The sequence below is a fragment of the Micromys minutus genome, assembly GCF_963924665.1.
Source record: "Micromys minutus genome assembly, chromosome: 15".
In the NCBI taxonomy this organism is placed as follows: domain Eukaryota; kingdom Metazoa; phylum Chordata; class Mammalia; order Rodentia; family Muridae; genus Micromys; species Micromys minutus.
Window position 1 is genome coordinate 7,629,242 of NC_137984.1, and position 19,194 is coordinate 7,648,435.

General features: G+C 40.4%; 1 protein-coding gene across 1 annotated transcript in view; it reads right to left on the bottom strand.

Annotated features, from left to right (window-relative positions):
* Positions 1 to 1,881: 1,881 nt before the first annotated feature.
* Positions 1,882 to 19,194, bottom strand: part of RNF217 (ring finger protein 217) — a 101,142-nt gene continuing 83,829 nt past the window's right edge. The window contains exons 4-6 of the mRNA XM_080929320.1: positions 5,788 to 5,989; positions 3,750 to 3,821; positions 1,882 to 2,738 (exon numbers count right to left, since the gene is read on the bottom strand). Of these exons, the coding sequence (XP_080785446.1) occupies positions 2,665 to 2,738; positions 3,750 to 3,821; positions 5,788 to 5,989 (348 nt within the window). The 3' untranslated portion in view covers positions 1,882 to 2,664. The remainder of the gene's footprint in view (positions 2,739 to 3,749; positions 3,822 to 5,787; positions 5,990 to 19,194) is intronic.

Consider the following 19,194-nt stretch of genomic DNA (forward strand, 5'->3'; position numbering starts at 1 on the left):
AGCCACTCGCAGGAAAACAAGGGGTAGAAAAGCAGAGGGCCTTGGATTCTATAGTTCTATATGGACTGATTTTCTTTAGGAACACACATACGTTTACAATGGTAACACATAAGGACATGCCATAGATAAAAAGACACTTGACACGTATACTTCATGTTGGAAAGGAGTTTTCAGAATACACTCTAAAGGTTACGACTGTTCTATCTTCAAGGTTGGTACTGACATAGAAACACTTTTTCATTTTCTGACTCTTTTCAAGCTTTGTAAGACTTACTAAAATATTCACACATGATGACTTTTAGGTTATGGCCACGGAAAGGGCACACACACGTGTGTATATGGTTGCATATTCTTTAAAACAGACAAAATGTGTACGATTATTTTACAAATGTTTGCACTCACAAGAGATGCCTGCTGAACTCTCTGTGCTGCCTCCCAGACTCTGACCAAACAGCCTTTCCCGGTAACAGATACCACTTTGTAACTCATATACTGGAAAAATTTTCAAATCATATAAAAATACTTGTAAAAGGGAAGTTATTTAAAGACTAGAATAAAAATCCCTGAGTAGGCCAAAGACAAGAGGCACAGTAACCCAAGAATACAGACAATCTCAGACCCAAGAGTCTCTGTTCACTCAGGTGTGACAAACGTGTGACACAGATAGATGTGTAAACACGGCACGGTGACGTATGACATGCAGACGTATGCAAGACACATCCATCCTACTCACATCTGGCCACACTGATGACCAAATCCAGGGAAGACGAATCTCTTAAAATGAAGAGTCTTACAGCAGAGACATGTGTTTAGTAAAGAAGTCCTCATTCTCTTGGTCTAAGACCAGCACGCCTAAAGCAGACAGTAAACACTCGGCAGATGGATGGCTGAAGGAAGATGAACCTACGACCCCAGAGAGCGCTGTTCCTTACCTCATACCACAGTCTAGAACACGCAGTGCCGGAGCCAGCACTGCTGTGCACTCTTCTCAACAGAAACTCGCCACTTAGGCAGTTGTCCAGCACTTTGCCATGTCTCAGAAGGAACATCGGCATGCTAGCTGGAACTCCGACTGCCCTTCACGGACACGAGCTTTCTCAATGAAACACGAGGGTATAAAGCTCTTACACTCTGGCTTCCGAGACCATGAAACAACCCATCGCGATATGAATCTCTACTTCAGTCAACCGTGGTTAACAGTAACCAGCTAACTCTGAGAATTCGGGGATCAGAGGAAAGCCTCAGCTTCCTAGCGTCTCTTCTTGGTTTGGATGAACTTGATGAAAACAAGGGAAGAGAGCTGTGCCGGCAAATTCCATTTCCTTACTCAAAAAAACATCCTGAAAATATTTTCATTTTCATCCTTCTCCAAAAGTTTTGAAGAAACTATGTACATTAAAAGCGGTTTTCAAGTTGTCTCTCTATAAGGAGATATCAACAAAATATGCACCCACATAATAAACAAGGGCAAAATCTGCCAAAACTAGTATTTATTTTTGTAAAAAAAAAACTTGGGACAAATAAAAAAGAGAGACAAGAGAGAAGGAGGGAGTAGAACATTCAATAATTTTAGAAAATTCACCTAAAGCAAAATTATCTAGGATTATAAGGTGGTAATTAAGTAAAGAGCAGAATGGAAACTAAATTAAAAGTTTAACCAATTTTCTTCAAAGCAAAAGATTTTTTTAAAATTAAATAATCCCAGGACAGGCTAAATTATGTGTGTCGAAATCCAAGGAATCTGAAAAGAGCAAGTGTTAGAAACTTGGGGACTTTCTGAAATCACCCGTTTGGTTTTGTCCGTTTTACAAAGTTTGGTATGTCTCAGAGTGACATTGCATACATCGCTCTGTGTGTGTGTGACCACAGAAAGAGCAAGAAACAGACAGTTACCATGGAAACAACATATTGACATTGGCTTTAATTCAGTACATTACCAAGTTAGGCCCATGAAAATGACCATCATGGCTGAAAGGTTCTATGAAAACAGACATGGGAATAGATGATCACACGGTTACAGAGCCTGGTTCAGTACACGTTTATATACACACATCCACACCCTCACACACACGCACCAGTAACTCATGGTTCTTCTCACTAGTTGCATTAATTCCCTTCTGGGTGCTGAGATTTTTTTTTTTTTAAAGCAATTACAGTATCCATAGAACAAATGATGGTACCATTGGGGTTACAGATGACAACAGGTGCATTTGGTGAACTTTGATTTATCTTCTGAAGAGTGGCTTTGTTTGTTGAGACAGGCAGGATTCAGCTATGCATACCAAGTTTCAGAGACAGCCCAGGGCAGCACAAGGTTCAGACAATCCAAATAACACTCCTGTGAGGTGTCCTCAAAACACGTCTGAGGATACCCTGTTCTCAAAATATTTTCTTCCAAGAACCACGAAGGTCAAGTTACTACATGAATGTCTATAGTTAACGAAAGTGACCATTGTTTTCAAAGCAGCAATTGTTTAGGGAAAGGACAAGATACCACGTTGGGAGTGCACCGTAGCTAGAGGCACTGTGGCCTTTGGAGAGCCACAGGAGACAAGAACGCACGAGTTCCTCTAGGTGGCTCGAAGGATCCAACTCACAGACAGGTGCGTCGTCCTGCACAGCTCCTCCTGGTACCGGCTGACATCATGTGAAATCCTCTGTGGATTACCAGTGCATACCTGTCCGTGATCGCTTTCTTTGTTTTTTACAAAGGCAATATATAGGAAATACAAATAAACCTAGGGATTGAAAAAAATGAAGGCAATTAGGAAGGAAAGCACTGAGGTATGTAAGTGTATAAGTGTGTGTGTGTGTGTGTGTGTGTATAAATATATGTGTACATATAGATTTAAAATTTCCTAATTTTACTTATATACAAACTATTTACAACAATCATTATTAAGAGTTCACAAATATAAAAATACTATTGGATGTGTTTTATAAGACTTCATTCTTTCTATTTCCCTGTCGTCCGCAATTCCCTTTATCAGACGCAGTCCTACAAGTCTATTTAAAGAACAGCAAGGCAATGTTTTCCAGCCACCTAGCTGTATGTCTTTACTGTTAGTCCCATCATGTGCACACTGTGATATTCATTTCATTACTGGCTGGTACAACATTTTATTTAAGAACATACATGTGCATGTTTGAGATCTTAATGAGACTTGACAGCACAAGAGAGTGACATCTGTTCTATAAAGTCCCAACTGACTACAATGGCTTGAACGTGACACACTTTGTCCCACACATTCATTACCCATAAAGAGTTTACATGTAGAAAATCATTTAATTCAGCAAAAAGCATCCCACTTTTCAATAGGGAATAATGATCAAAGTAGCTTCTATCCAGAACATTGAAGTTGAAATTTCTAAAGCTATGCTTTTCAAAGTGTGGCCCATGGGCTAACAGCATTAGTCACATCTGGGGCCTCTTTAGGAATGTAGACCCGGCCAGCACACTGCTTGAAACTGACAGGGGCATCCAGCAATGTGCTTCCAACAGCTCCACGGGCTAGCTGGGTCACGCTAAGTCAGAGAACTAGTCCTGTAACACCTGTGCTCATCTCTCAAAAGTCTCACGAACACATCCTGTCGGAAACATGCTCCTCTGACTCACACAGCCCACGCCGCATGGCTGTCTGAAGCTCGGCAGAGCAAAAGCCACGCTCTCTGGCTGACCCACGCTACTGCATACACACTCACACTGCACTGCCATGGGAGAATTCTAATCTCAATGTCACGTGTCTTACCGATGACGACGGCTATGGCCCCTAGTGCCAATCCCAACACCAGGATGAGAGGCGCGATGAACAGCTTTCCAGCTGAAAAACAAAAGTTTGAGAGTTGAGGGTTTTCATTGCTGCGCCACCCAGTACTGACGGGAGCCTGGGTACAATGGGGGGCACATGGAGAATGGATACAAAGCCACAGGCCGATGCCAAGGACCCACCGTTTATAACCCTCGCTGTTTATAACCAAAGACTATAACCCTCCACACCGACACACTTCACTCTTTGTGTTTTTCCTCTCCACTTCTACTTTCAATATTCAAAGTCTTGCATGATTAAGAGCAGAGTGAGTCAGCAGACAATCTATTCAACTCACAAAGTTAGAGAGCCGGTAGGGACCAAAAAGGGTGTCTGACCAGGCCCATGTCTAAGAAAAAGGCTCTATTTACTTGTTAGATAAAGAGGGAAATCATGTCTAACAGACTGAACTCCAAATGGGATGCCCGAAGACAGCTGCTAGAGGAACTTCCCACTGAGTATGTGATGTGCTGGATGTGACCCAAGTGAATCACTGAGACAGATGTTAGCAGGAAGCACTGTGAGACAGCTCCGTGCTGGCATGCTTGGCAGCACCAGCGGCTTCTCCGCTGAATGAATAAATAGATCAGTGATAATAATCACCACAATTTCATGTAACACAGCCCAGAAGCCACCCGTGGGTTCGCTCTGACCCTGAAAGGCAGCAACATAGATGCCAGGACAGGTACTTATGTCCTTTTACTGTGCTGTGGCTTTTGACGAAACTGGACAGACAAGATGTCACAGAGTGTGAAGGAAACAGGAGTGCCCAGCAGCCACACAGCTTTTTAAGAATCACACAGCAATGCCACCTATAAGTCATGATCATTGATCAACGAATGAAAGATATCCCAGCCATCTGTTGGGACTTTGGCAAGAAAAAAATTAACTTTTTTTTTAATTTATAGAAAGCAGTTTTGGAATTAGATGAGTAGATATTGAAAAATATAGCTTTAAATATCAATTTTTACAGCGTTGCCTGATATCTAATAAATTTAGGTATGAATCACTGTCCACTTAACATAACGCCCAGACATACATTTTTCTTTTGCTTCACATCAATGACAAAACTCAGTTAAACAATATTAAATCTTACTGAACAATGACTTGTGTATCTATAGGGCTGTGAGGAAGGATCTAGAATGCAGTACCAAGGTTTACATATTTTAAGAGTCTGCTTTTCTTTCCTTAGCCCCTGCACATGGCTTAGTTTCTTTAGTAATATATTCTCTTAAATTACCCACTGAGACATTTTCTTCACAGCAACAGAACACAAGCATCAAGTACTAGTAGCACTGACTTCTAACCATCTTCCCAACCATCACTGAGTTCCAGGAGCATATATATGTCTACCCTTTAGGAGGAATAAACTTGACAGTGTAGGACATGGTTAGGTCTACTTCTAAAGATGATTTTAACTGGAGTAAGCATGTTTTTTCTTATACCAAGATCAATAACAATTCTCTTAGTGACATCCTTTTAAATAATCAAGCGTAACTTTTCATAACCATAAACTATATCTTACTTAAACATTTTTTAAATTTACAATTTCATTTAATTTCTGCTATTACAATAAACCATTGACTGTATCTCTAGATTTACTGTGTTACTTGTTTGTTTCTTTGTGATGTGTGTGTTTATCCACCATTGTCCCGTTTCATGCTGTACTGAACATATTTAAAAAATAAACAGCCCGTCCTAGTGTTCAGTCCATACAAAAATAAATATAACATTCTTCTTGTCACCAATTGGCTTTCACTCAGTGTTTCAGAAGAGCTGATCATCAAAGAGTGTCGTATTAACAATCTTAACTTTTACATTTTGTTCACAAAAGGAATGCTTCTCTTCTTACTCTTTGGTAAAGGCCGTACTAGAACCTCTGGCACATAGCAAACCCTCAAGATTCTCATGGCTGAGACCTGCTACTGCCCTTCCTCGGATCCTAAGGCAGCACTGAAGAGCAAGAGTATGTGCTACTCACCACAGACTGACCCTCGAACTAATCTTCTTAAATGAGGTCTCTCTGGGAGGTAGCGATATTTGCATCCAAATATACTGAGGTTTGATGTGTGGTCTCCGAAAAATCGGAGCTGGCGGTATCTCTCTCCACATCGATAGCAAAAATTAGTGTTACACTGTGAGCAAGTCATATGGTCACATCCTTCCGTTCTCTGGATATGGATCTGGATAAAGGGACAAAGAGAAGGAAATGCAATCAATGTCTTTAAAGTAAAATATATCAAGTAGTAAAATATATCAGTTTTACCAAATTAAAAGACTATAGCATCCCTGAATTGAAGTTTTCAATTTGTTCAGTCATATTTGTTTATAATCATGTTTATAAGGTCCCCGATACTGCTTTTACCATGATGGGCATATAACGTGGCTTTAGGGATATTATAATGTAGTTAGTAATTTTATAATTAAAACAAGAGTCGAGCCTGCCAGAGTTTGTTGTTCGATGTTTAGCAGGTAAGTTGTTGCTGGGCTCTAGGACTTTATGTATTTCACTTGTGACTCTAATCTTCTTCCTCAAATGCACAGAGTCAGTATGCGCTCGAGGGTATATGAGCAGGTACATTCAGGGTCCTACTGACCCAAAGCTGATGATCCTTGCTACTGGTCCTCTCCCCCTTTAGAGCCATATCGTTTTCTCTTTGTATACACTGGTCCCACAGAGGTGGAGATGGGCTTTGTGCAGCCTATCAATTATCTGAGGGTCCCTCTTTAAGGACAGATGTACACTGAAACAAAATCTGGATACCCGGTCTCCTAGTAACTCAGCTGCTGGTCCAGTGACCACCCTTCTTGTGCCCGTCGGTAAGAATGAGGTGACAGCTATGCACCCTGCAGATGGCACTAAGAAATAACTCAGCCTGTAACTGGGGGTACAGGGCACAGTCCTGGTTCAATCCACTGCACCTCATGAGCTGAGTACAGGCCTGTAAAGCCAACAAGCAGAGGGCTGGGAGACGGGAGACTCTCAAGTCCAAGGTCTTTCTCCACCACTAGGAGAGAATCCAAGACTAATTTGGCCTGCACGAGGCCTTGTCTTTAAAAAACAGAAAACAACACAACACAAAAACAACAAACAACTAAAACAAAACAGAAAACATGAAGTCCCAGTAGCCTTGGGCCAGGGCACTTTTGAACCATTTCTCAGCCTTCACACACCAAGGCCCTTGAAGGCATTTGTGACATCCACCCCTAAGCACTCAGCACCTACTTTTGGACTGTCTGATGCACTGAGATGGAGCTAACAGTTCCTGGTGCTGGTGAGAACGCAGCAGCATCATGGGTGACCCACAGACTGCTACTGCCCCTTCTAACTGCACAGTGTGACCATCATTTTTACTCAGACGTGAGCTCTGAGAAGTATGTGGATCACAGAACTTTGGGGAGGTGGGCAGCAGCTGTGAGAAGCAGGTCATCAGGTGAGGGTCTTTGTAGGATACAGTCCAGGCCTTGGTTCTGGTTGTGCTCTCTGCTTCCTGGTATGTTATGATTTAGCCACATGTTCCTGCCACCGTGAATGCTGCCGTTCGGCCATGCCTTCCAATTACAACAGACTGAACCCTCTACAAGTATGAGCCAAAAAAAAAAAAAAAAATCTTAGAGTTTGTACCAGCTGGTTTGATCCCAGTAGTACAAGAGTAATGACTATGATTGTATAAATTCTTTATTATTTTTTAACTCTAGAAATAAACTGACACAATGCAGATTTGTGTCAACAGGAGGCATTCATAACTAATATTTGCTAAGCAACTTAGAATTCTGAACTTCTAACCTCCAAGGTATACTAAATCCAACATGCTACGTAAAGTCCTGGAAAACATATATTTATTTATTTTAAATTTATTTATTTACTTATTTTTGTATGTAAAAGCAGAGAGTGTTTTATTATGCATAAGTTCAGCATGGTAGGGTCTCCCATTCCAAGATAGAGACACCCAAGTGAACTCACAGGCCCCATTTAAAGCACATTAGGGGATTGTGGGAGGGGTAGGTGACCTCTCTCATTGGCTCTGTCTCTCGAGACACTCCAGGACCATTGCTAGGGAGGAAGTAGATGAGGAAGTCTGAAAACTGCCTCTGACTCGCTGTCCTTGTTTCAGGCCAGGTGGGGCAGTTTCTGAGGCCTGCACTTGCCCAGTGTTTGGAAATGGGCCTAGTCTCCTGAACTGCCAATGTGAAGCCCACCATGGAGGCAGCCTGTCTCAATTTCCAAGAGTTTAACTATTTTGTTTGTTTTTTGTTGAGAACATAAATTTAAATGATACAGCTTGATAACAATGTTATTTTTAGTTTAAGAACATCAAACATTAAGACAGGTGAATATTATAGTCCTTATTTTTTGTCACAGGTTCAAGCTATGCATCATTTTTGTTCTTCTAGAAACAAACTAACCACTCAGTTCAGTATCAGAGCCCATGAGATTAAACTCACAGTGCCTGCGGCACAAAGCCCCACCATGTATTGCTACTTAGTGTCTTCTCTCCATCTATAATAGATGAGGGGGCTGCTTCAGGAATTCAATATTTATACACCAATGTTACCTGTCTGACACTTAAAGACATGAGACAAAGGTTGATACTAGCTTACTGTTTTCATCTGCGACAGGAGCTGACCCTGTGCCACACCTGAGAGCACAGGTAAGAACACTACTTCTGCTCCAATACCAGGCCCAAGAGGGACCCACCCAGAGCCCTCAGGACACAGGAACCAAGGAACAGCCTGAATCAGGATCATTTCAGTTTCAGTCTGTGCCCTGGAGCTGCTCCTGTACCACAGCTCTCCATACCCAAATTCTGCCTGAAGAAAGACTCCCAGGAGTGCTGACACACAGGCTCACAGGAAGGACAAGCCACAGTCAGAGACAGCAAGACCTGCCAACAACAGAGATAACCAGATTTTGAGAGGCAAATGCAAGAACCTAAGCAACAGAAACCAAGGCCACTTGGCATCATCAGAACCCAGTTCTCCCACCACAGCAAGTCCTGAATATTCAAACACACCAGAAAAAGCAAGATTCTAATTTAAAATCATATCTCATGGTGATGATAGAGAACTTTAAGAAGGACAAAAATAACTCCCTTAAATAAATACAGGAGAATACAGGTAAACAAGTAGAAGCCCTTAAAGAGGAAACATAAAAATCCCTTAAGGAATCATAGGAAAACACAACCAAACACCTGAAGGAATTTAAAAAAAAAAAAAAATCTAAAAAATAGAAACAATAAAGAAATATCAAAGGGAGACAACCCTGGAGATAGAAAACCTAGGAAAGAGATCAGGAGACACAGACACAAGTATCACCAACAGAATACAAGAAGTAGAAGAGAGAATTTCAGGTGCATTAGATACCGTAGAAAACATTGACACAATAGACAAAGAAAATGCAAAATGCAAAAAAGCTCCTAACCCAAAACTTCCAGAAAATTTAGGACACAATGAGAAGATCAAACTTAAGAATAATAAGTGTAGGAAAAAAAGTGAAGATTCCCAACTTAAAGGCCTAGTAAATCTTCAACAAAATTACAGAAGAAAACTTCCCTAACCTAAAGAAAGATATGTTCATGTTCATACAAGAAGCCTACAGAACTCCAAATAGATTGGATCAGAAAAGAAATTCCTCCCAACATATAATAGTCAAAACACCAAATGCACAAAACAAAGAATATTAAAAGCTGTAAGGGAAAATAACATATAAAGGCAGACCTATCAGAATCACACCAGACTTTTCACCAAAGACTATGAAAGCTAAAAGATCCTGGTAAGGCGTCATACAGAATCTAAAAGAACACAAATGCCAGGCCAGGCTATTATACCCAGCAAAACATTCAAATACTATAAATGGAAAAACCAAGATGACATGACAAAAACAAATCTATACAATATCTTTATACAAATCCAGCCCTACAAAGGATAATAGATGGAAAACTCCAACACAAGGAGGGAAACTACCACAGAAAAAGCAACAAAGTAATCTTCCAACAAACCCAAAAGAAGACAGTCACACAAGCATAACTCTTCCTCTAAGAATATCAGGAAACAACAATCACTATTCCTTAATAGCTCTTAACATCAATGGATTCAATTCCCCCAATAAAAAGACATAGTCTATCAGACTGGATAAGTAAACAGGACCCAGCATTTTGCTGCATACAGGAAACTTATCTCAGTAATAAAGACAGACAGTACCTCATAGTAAAAGGTTGGGAAAATTTTTTCCAGGCAAATGGTCCCAAAAACCCAGCTGGAGTATCCATTCTAGTATCAAATAAAATAGATTTTCAACCAAAAGTTATCAAAAAAAAAAAAAAAAAAAAAAAAAAAAAAAAAGGGTAAGAAAGGACATTTCACGCTCATCAAAGGACAAATCTATCAAGATGAACTCTCAATCCTGACCATCTATGCTCCAAATACAAGGGCATCCACATTCATAAAAGAAACTTTACTAAAGCTCAAAGCATATATTATGCCACACACAATATTAGTGGGAGACTTTAACACCCCTCTCTCATCAATAGACAGATCATGGAAGCAGAAACTGAACCGAGATGCAGTGAAACTAACAAAAGTTATGAACCAAATGGATTTAACAAACATCTATAGAACATTTCATCCTAAAAAAATACACCTTCTTCTCATCACCTCATGGTACCTTCTCCAAAATTGACCATATAACTGATCAGAATATAGGCCTAAACAGACATAAAAAGATAGAAATAATCCCATGCATCCTATCAGATCACCATGGACTAAGGCTGGTCTTCAATAACAACAAAAACAACAAAAAGCCCACATAGAGATGGAAGTTGAACATTGTTCTACTCAATGACAACCTGATCAAGGAAGAAATAAAGAAAGAAATTAAAAAATCTTTTAGAATTCAATGAAAATGAAGGCACAATGGGACACAATGAAAGCAGTGCTAAGAGGAAAATTCGCAGTTCTGAGTGCCTCCAGAAAATAACTGGAGCATACACTAGCAGCTCGACAGCACACCAGAAAGCTCTAGAAAAAAAAAAAAAAGAAGAAGCAAATATACCCAAGAGGAGTAGATGACAGAAAATAAACTCAGGGCTGGGATCTACCAAGTAGAAACAAAAAGAACTATACAAAGAATCAACATAATCAGGAGTTGGTTCTTTGAGAAAAATCAACAAGATCAATAAACCCTTAGCCAGACTAACTAGAGGGCACAGAGACAATATCCAAATAAACAAAATCAGCAATGAAAAGGGAGACATAAGAACAGAAACTGAGGAAATTCAAATCATAATCGGATTCTACTGCAAAAGTCTATACTGAGTGAGGTAACTCAGTCAGTCACAAAAGAACACACATGGTATTACTCACTGATAAATAAATAGTAGGCAGAAGGGACTTCGCAGGCACTGATCTACTTTTGACCTTTCTGTTGGTATGACAAACATCGCGGAAGACTGTGACTAATGGGCTTACCAATGCCGCCTTCTGCTCCGCCAGCTTGCTTTCCTTTGAGAATTTCATATGATGTGTTTTCATCATAGTCCCTCCACAACTCCTTTCATAACTGTTCCCTTCTTTCTTAATGGCTCACCTTAGTGTCCTCATGACAAAGAAAAACCCATTGAGTGCAATTTGTGCTACCCACAAATAGACTTGAAGAGGCTATCTACTGGAGAATGGCTGACATACCAGGGGCCACACTGTTATTAAAAACAAAACAAAAAACAAACAAACAAACAAAACAAAAGCAATCATGACTCTTCCTCTTTCAGTAGAATCCAACTACCAAGAGGTCCTCAGCTGATGGGGGTTTGTGCCTACCTCCTGTGTACGGTCACATGTTCCTAAGTGTAAATGTCATTACATCCAGAATACACCAGTTTGCCGTAATCATCCACTATCTCTAGCTTTTACACTTATTTTTTTTACTTCCTACCCCTCTTTCGCAAGAATCCCTGAGCTATGAGAGGAGGGAGTGTGATGCAGATGCCCCATTTATTCCATGCACCTTGACAGTTGTAGGTCTCAGTGTTAATCAAAAGACTGTCTACTGCAAAAAGAAGCCTCTTCAGTGAAGGATCAGAGACACACTAATCTCTGTGTGTAGCTGTAATTCCTTAGGAACTGGTTTAATACTATGCCCATTTAGAAGGAACTGTCGGCCAGTAAGGCCCCAGAGTCTCCCAAACATCACAGACTATTACTGCCAGTTCACTTTGGTACCCTCCAGAACTCAGTGGTAACGTCCTACTGATGAAGACCTTACAGGCTTGAATTATGGGACATGGAGAAATGGAGCTGGGACTGCAAAGCTTTTTTCCCACTTTCAACTTTCAAAGTGCTGAAAGGTGCTGTGGCTGCTATCAGAGAAAGGTAAATTATTAGTGTTACCGGCTACGAACTTTGGGACCTACCACCCAGAAGACATGACCACCATTACAGCAGTGGTATGGAAGTTATAAGCGTAAACAAGAACCTTCGGGTTGGTTGAGTTCAAATCCTGCTTCACAAGATGAAACCCATACCTGGCACCATCACTGGGGGCAAGAACCTATGGCTTCACAGGTCACAGACCACCCCATATGAGATCCTTCAGACAGTCTTTTTAAAAATTTGGGACCACTGGCCAAGGGGTAACACCACCCACAGTGGGCTGACGTTCCCCACATCGGTCAATAACCAAGGTCTCAAAGATATGCCCACAGGCCAGTCTGGTCAAAACAATTCTCCACTGGAGATGCCCACAAATAACTGTACTCAAACGGACAACCGTAGCTAACAAGATCTCCTCAGATCCTATCCAACAAGCAGTCAAAGGGAAGAGAACACTAACTAGTTGTAGACTAACTAGTTGTAGACTCCTGCAATCTGGTGCTTGGAAGCCCAAGGTATGAGGATGGCCAGGGCTACATAGTAAGATCCTGTCTTAAAAAGCAATATAAAATAAAAGATAAAACAAACATAATGTGTTTAATTACCAAAAGGGAGTCAACAGACAATGTCAAGGGGGATACATAAGAGCTGATTACTGCCAGGCAACTACCAGAAGCTAAAAAAACAAACAAACAAAAAAACAAAAAACAAATGAGTGAAAAGCAGTTGCTTTTACTGTCAGCCATAGTCAAAAACAAATAGGATGTTGATTTCGTGATTATTTGGTATCTTCCATTGTGATATTGGCTTTTTAAAAACTCCAATGGATTTGTTTTCAGTAAGCCACAGAAGGTTTTATGCATGCTTCTGTCTTAGTTTCGATGAAGGGAAGTCTCTGAAGCAGGTATGAACACTGTCCAGCTTCTAATTCCACAGCCTAGAGCTTTGGTACTGACTAGCCCCTCACTACCTTTCTCTCCTTTACCATAGTACCCCTCGTCCTCAGACAACTCTGAGTTCCATTTCCTCTTCTTCACATTCATTCTCAACCTTTCCCTTCAAGCACCCATTAATTCCCCATGGCTGTCTAGCCAGAGATTATTCTCATTTTTCTGAAGCCCTTGTTCCTCTTAGTCCTGTCTCAGTTCTTCCTCAGCTAACCAGAACTCATGCTCTGGAAACATCCATCTGTCTTCTACTTAGTCCTTTGCCCAACAAACAATTACTTTCTTGCTGATAAAAATCTTTCACAGCTCCTACTCTTAAGGACTGTGTAATTTAAAGTATAGACAGATATTAATCAACTGTACAAAAACATGTCTCTTAAGCCATAAAATGTTCTATGAAGAAAATGAGTGTGCGTGAGAAGAACAGTTAATGGGGGAGGAGCCTGATCAGGTGTTATGGGCAAGAGGAAGTTTATCTGAGGAGGTGACATTTAATCTAGGAGATGAAAAGCAAGAGCAGTGTACTCGCCGAGTGGGGCTCCGGGAAGGAGCGGGTTCTCAGCGCGAACTTCTGAATGTACTGGCGGAGTGCTGCTTTTCCTATGCCCTGAATATCTGCTTCCCTCTGCTTAAGCCCCGGTGAATAAAGTCTACGCTGGTCCAGATCACTTATATGTTTTTTAATTCATCTAGTCATCCCTGTATTTAATTTTGTTAGTATTGTGTCTGCATCAGTGTGTGTGTGTGTGTGTGTGTGTGTGTGCGCGCACACACATGCTCGAGTCCATGGGGCTGAGGGGCGGCACACACATTTCTGTCTATGAGACGAGAGGGCAGGAGAGATCTGTGTTCTCTTCTTCTGTGCTGTTCCTTTGAGTCAGGGTCTCGTTTTGAACCTGAGGCTTTCACTGTCTTGGTTAAGCTGGAAGCCAGCAAGCTTCAGCAATCTGTCCTAAAAGAGCTGGGGTTGCGGGAGTAGACTGGGTTGCTCTGTGGTTGTTAGAAAGTGAACTCTGGTCCTCAGGGTTGCAATGGAGTGCCGGGCCACATCTTCAGCCTTCAGTGAGTCACTTCATCATTTGTATGTTAAGGGGCCTGCACACGTCCTTGCACAAGCACATTCTCAATGAATCCGTACGGAGAGGCAATGGGTGTGACATGCTTTAGCGGTTATCTTCTTGTATCACTTGGTGTCACCAGTCAGCTGTGGCACACTCTTCCTTCAGTGGCCTCCATCTTCCCATTCTTCTCTGATCGCTCCTGGCTTTTTACTTCTACTTGTACATCTAATGCTTTGTGCGAGCTCCTTGGGTGACGTCCTCCACATCTCACTGATGTCATCTCCCTCCGCTCTATTTCATGTCTTCATCTCCTTGTGGGGGCCTGGCCTTAGCCTTAGGTCTGCACAACTATCTGCTTGTCGTGACATAAGACTTTCAGTCACTTCCAACCCAAATAAGCAAAAGTCAAGCCACCGTCCTCATAGAGCACTTCCTCCTAATGAAGCAAGATAAAACCGTGTCTTATCTCCAAGTACAAGTGAGCTCACGGCTTCCTCGCCAGTTTAGGCACGTGGCTGAATGTCAGCGGGGGTGGCACACTGGTCTCCTTGAACTGTGTATGTGGAACTGATCCTGAGGTTCCTGGAGATGCAGGTACAGGTGACATGTCTGATCCCTCTCTTCTCAGCCTTGGGACAACTAGCTCACACCCCCATCTCTTTCTGGCTATTTATACCGACTTTCAAAATACCAGTAACAATTTAAACTATAAATCTGTACCACCACTTAGCTCGTGCTTAAATCCTTTTAATGGGCACTAAAATTAAGTTCCGTAATATGCAGTGAAAAGCCCAATTTTTTAGATATCAGCTCTTTTTTTAATCTTACATCCAACTTTTTAAAACTTTTGTTTTTTATTTCACATGCATTGATGGTTTTCCCTGCACATGTGTCTGTATGAAAGTGTTGGATCCTGAAGAACTGGATCTGACAACCTTGATCTGCTGTTGGATGCTGGGATTTGATCCTCTGGAAGAGCAGCCAGTGCTCTTACCCACTAGGCCATCCCTCCAGCCCCAAAGTCTGGAGACTTTTTCATTCACTTCTCCAGCACCATCTTGCCAGTGCTTTCATGAAGTCGACACTAAATGAACGACCCACGCATTATGGCTCCCGCACATCACATTTTCCACCTCTGGGCTTATGTCATGCTTTCTCTTGGAGACCTTTCATCACGCAATCAAAGTTTCCAACTGCTTTGCTCATGTTCCCCAGGAGGCATCTTCTCATCATGAACCGTGTGTACTGCAGCTTTCTGGAAAATCCTACTGAAGTATAATGGTGTTTAACCACCCCTTCCTCTCTTCTCCTTTCCTTCTTTCTTTTATAACTTAGACCCCCCTCTCTTCTCTCTTGTCTTTTTTGGTGCTGAGGGCTGGGCATTAGATATTCACATAGATAAAATCTACATGTAATGTCTGAACTTAGGCCCTAATAATTTTATGTATAAAAGATACTTACATAGTTTTCACATAGCATTATTTTCTTAACTTACACTGCTATTGTGTGACGGAAGATATTGATTGTATCTGACCTTAGAATCTAACTCCATTTTATATTAAAGCTCAAAACATGTTTGCATAGCTTTAAAATGTGTTGACTGTTCTCAAGGTATAACTGCATATTAACATAAGCTTTTATACATGTGCAAACATGTGCATGAACATATTAGCATGTTTAGACATATTATACAATTTTGCCCTTATTTACTACTGTTAAATAAAAGGGCAAATCTTGTTAATATCTTAACTTCAAAGTTTACTAAGTATTAATACATGTATGTGTATCTGCCTCCTTATGTCTTTTAATATCATAATACAAATTTACATAGGTGTACGTTGTTACATTATTGTAGTGTCACTTGCTTCTATTTTATAATTAGATTAATTAACAATTTAAATGTGGAGAGCAGGAAAGAAAAAATTTTAAAAATTAATGAAATATATATTTAGCAAGTTTTTTTCCTCATAGAACTACAGTTATGATTGGGTATGTCTGCACACGCTCACAATCCCAGCCCGTGGCCAGCTGCTGCGTGATGACCCAACGGCTGGCGTGTGGTAGCAAATGTCAGCTTACATTAGACGGCACTCTTCCTGCCATTAAGGTGTGGAATAGAGACCGCACATAAGACTTTAGCACTGCCTGTCGGTATTTTGCTTGTGTGTTCGTGCATGTGTGCAATACAAGTCAGAGCGTGAGAAAGCGAAGGTCAGCACTCCGCCTCTCACTGTAGCCCTGACAATCCCTTTAAAAGCAGAAAAGTGACTGTCCTTTCACCTTGAAAGAAGGATTGTGTTGGCTTAGAATAAATTACGTAGCTCCTATTGTTTTATATTATTTCACAAATCCTGCTACTTACATACTAACCTTAGAACTCCGGTAATTCCCAGGTAATCAGTTCTTCCCTATGTCTCATAAAGTGGCTCAAACAGAGCACATTAATTTCTGTAGGAGGAGAATAAATCACCTGGTTGGATCACGTGGTTAATGTCTATCACAAGCCATAATAGCTCAGTAAACAGCCTTTAAATCCGATACCCTGGAAGAGAGTAACGTGGGAGGAGGCGGTTTCATGAATTCCCTTTTTACTCCTGCCTCCAGCACGCACCAGCAAAAAAGATTCCCCAAGAAGTCTGGAAGCAACTCAACTTTGGTTTATTAAGTTCTGGATTCTGAGCAAAACTTGACCTTCACCCAAAGAAAGAAACACAAAAACAGGCAAACTAGACAAAGAGACATTCCAAATCTCTAAAGGACATCAATATACAGGTGACAGGAGTGAATGTCTGTGACCCAAGCAATGCCACAGGACGTGACACTACAGGGCTCCTCTTACCAGGCTGGATTTTAATTTTAATTATGAGCAAGTGCAAAGATTTTAAGTATTATCAATGGCTGAATATGGACTCAGTGCCCACGGTTAACAGAGAAAGCAGTGTCCAGCCTTTGCTTCACAGGCATGAAGAGATGCTTTCTTGGATGACTGCTTTCTTCATATAATTAATTATGTGTGCTTGACTCAACTTCCCATTCGATTTGCACTTGCCTCAAAGCCTCAGATAAAACACCCCAAAGGTATGTACTATTGTGTTTTCAAAGTTCCTAAGGCATGTTTGGAGGGCAGGAGTCCTGCCTTGGAAACAATGGGGTTTGTCTCTGCCTCCCCCGTCTGGAGATGGCAGGCATGAACAATCACTCCTGGGTGAGGACAAGAAACTAAAATGTAAGGTTTTTTGTTTGTTTTAGATCATGGTTTTAAAGAAGCATTCAAGATTGGGAATCAAAACCTAAACACTCACGAACAGCTACTAACTTCACTGAAAGTTTAGTGCTAAAGAACATGTAGCTTTGAAAGTTCTTACACAGTGAGGTTTACTTAGTTTTATATTGGTGACTTGCATTTATTATTCATAAGTATACATCTCAACTTTAATCTTATTTATCAAATCTTAACTCTGATGCTGCTTGAATGGTGCATTTTACGTAGGCCCAATCATTGGAACTCACCAGTTTTTATCATATAATTTGTCTAACAATTTAGCCACAAGATTGGAGATCCTATCAAAGACAGTATTATGTACGTAAGAGAACATTTGCTTAGCAAGAGTTACAAATTAGTTGGTAGGATGAAATTATTTAACAAATACAGATGAGCCAAGATGATTCAACTGGGGAAAATCATTTTAGATATCTAATTAATAATAAACACTAAATAAATTATGGTGAGATTAAAATTTTAAAAGTTAAAATATTGATATGTCAAAAAATAAAAGGAAAGAAAGAAAACAGACACTTGTATTAAATGTCTGCATCAAACTTCTGGATGATAAATGACTTTTTAAGCTTAGAAGCAAACATGTAAGTATATAAAATATATGTGTGCATGATATTTGTTTGTGTTTACGTACAAAGAGAATGAAAAGGATATATTCGGACAAATAAAACTTTAAAAAATATGTGAAAATCAATTAAGTAAAAATAAAGAAAAAGCAAGCAGAGAAAATATTCTATAAAAGGGGTTAATTTTTTGAAATACAGAGTTCATAGAACTTGATGCGAACAAGCAAGCTACAGCCTAGCCCAGCCAAATGGTCAAAGAATACAAACAAAATTTCAGGGTTCACGACAAATGCCAAAGAATGTGAATATTTATTTATAGCAAGTAAGGGAATGTAAATATGAGGATGTATGTCACAATCACTAAGTTTCCAAATGACTAACAGTGTACTTGAACAGGAAGAAAAAGCTCACCAACAATCTGCAGACTTTTCTGGGAAGTAAGCGGTTTCACCACCTTTAGAATTTAATAATCTGACATATATCCACCAAATATGGAAAACACTGCAACCCTGCAATCGGTAGCTCTGCATTGACAACGGTGCACGTTAACGGTTCAAGACAGGAGAGAAGATTTGTCCATGGTCCATAGAACTCACGCTGCAGTGCGGTAAGTGAAACCAAGCATCGGGGAAAGGACGCTGAAGCAGAGATGACATAGCTAACAGAGATGCTCACTGATGTCACAGATGCCTGAGTGGTCCCATAGGACACTAACGACCATGATAAAAGTGATTTCGGAAGGGCACGGCTGTGGAGAAGGCGGATGTGGTAGTGCAGTGGGGGCTGGGTGCACGCTTTCCCTCTCAACCCGATTTTCTATCAAGTTGATGAGTTTAGAAACAACACTTAGAAATACCAATTACTATTAGTACTATAAAATTAACTTAAAATGCAATAACAGAATGCAAAAATATAAGTAAGTTTGGTCAAAACAAAATTCAAAGACATTTTGTTACAAATATTGAAGCTATTTACATGAAAATAGATTGTTCACTTGGAAGCTTTATATATGAAAATTCTTGAAAAGAACCTCTTGCACCTTCCTTTTGCATATTTGTAAATTTTAATGGATATTTTGTGAAAAGTGCTCTTAGAGTATAAAATACTACTCACTAAATCTGTCTCCTTAATTCTTAGTAGGAGAAAGAAAAAGGAAGTTAAAAGTCCCTG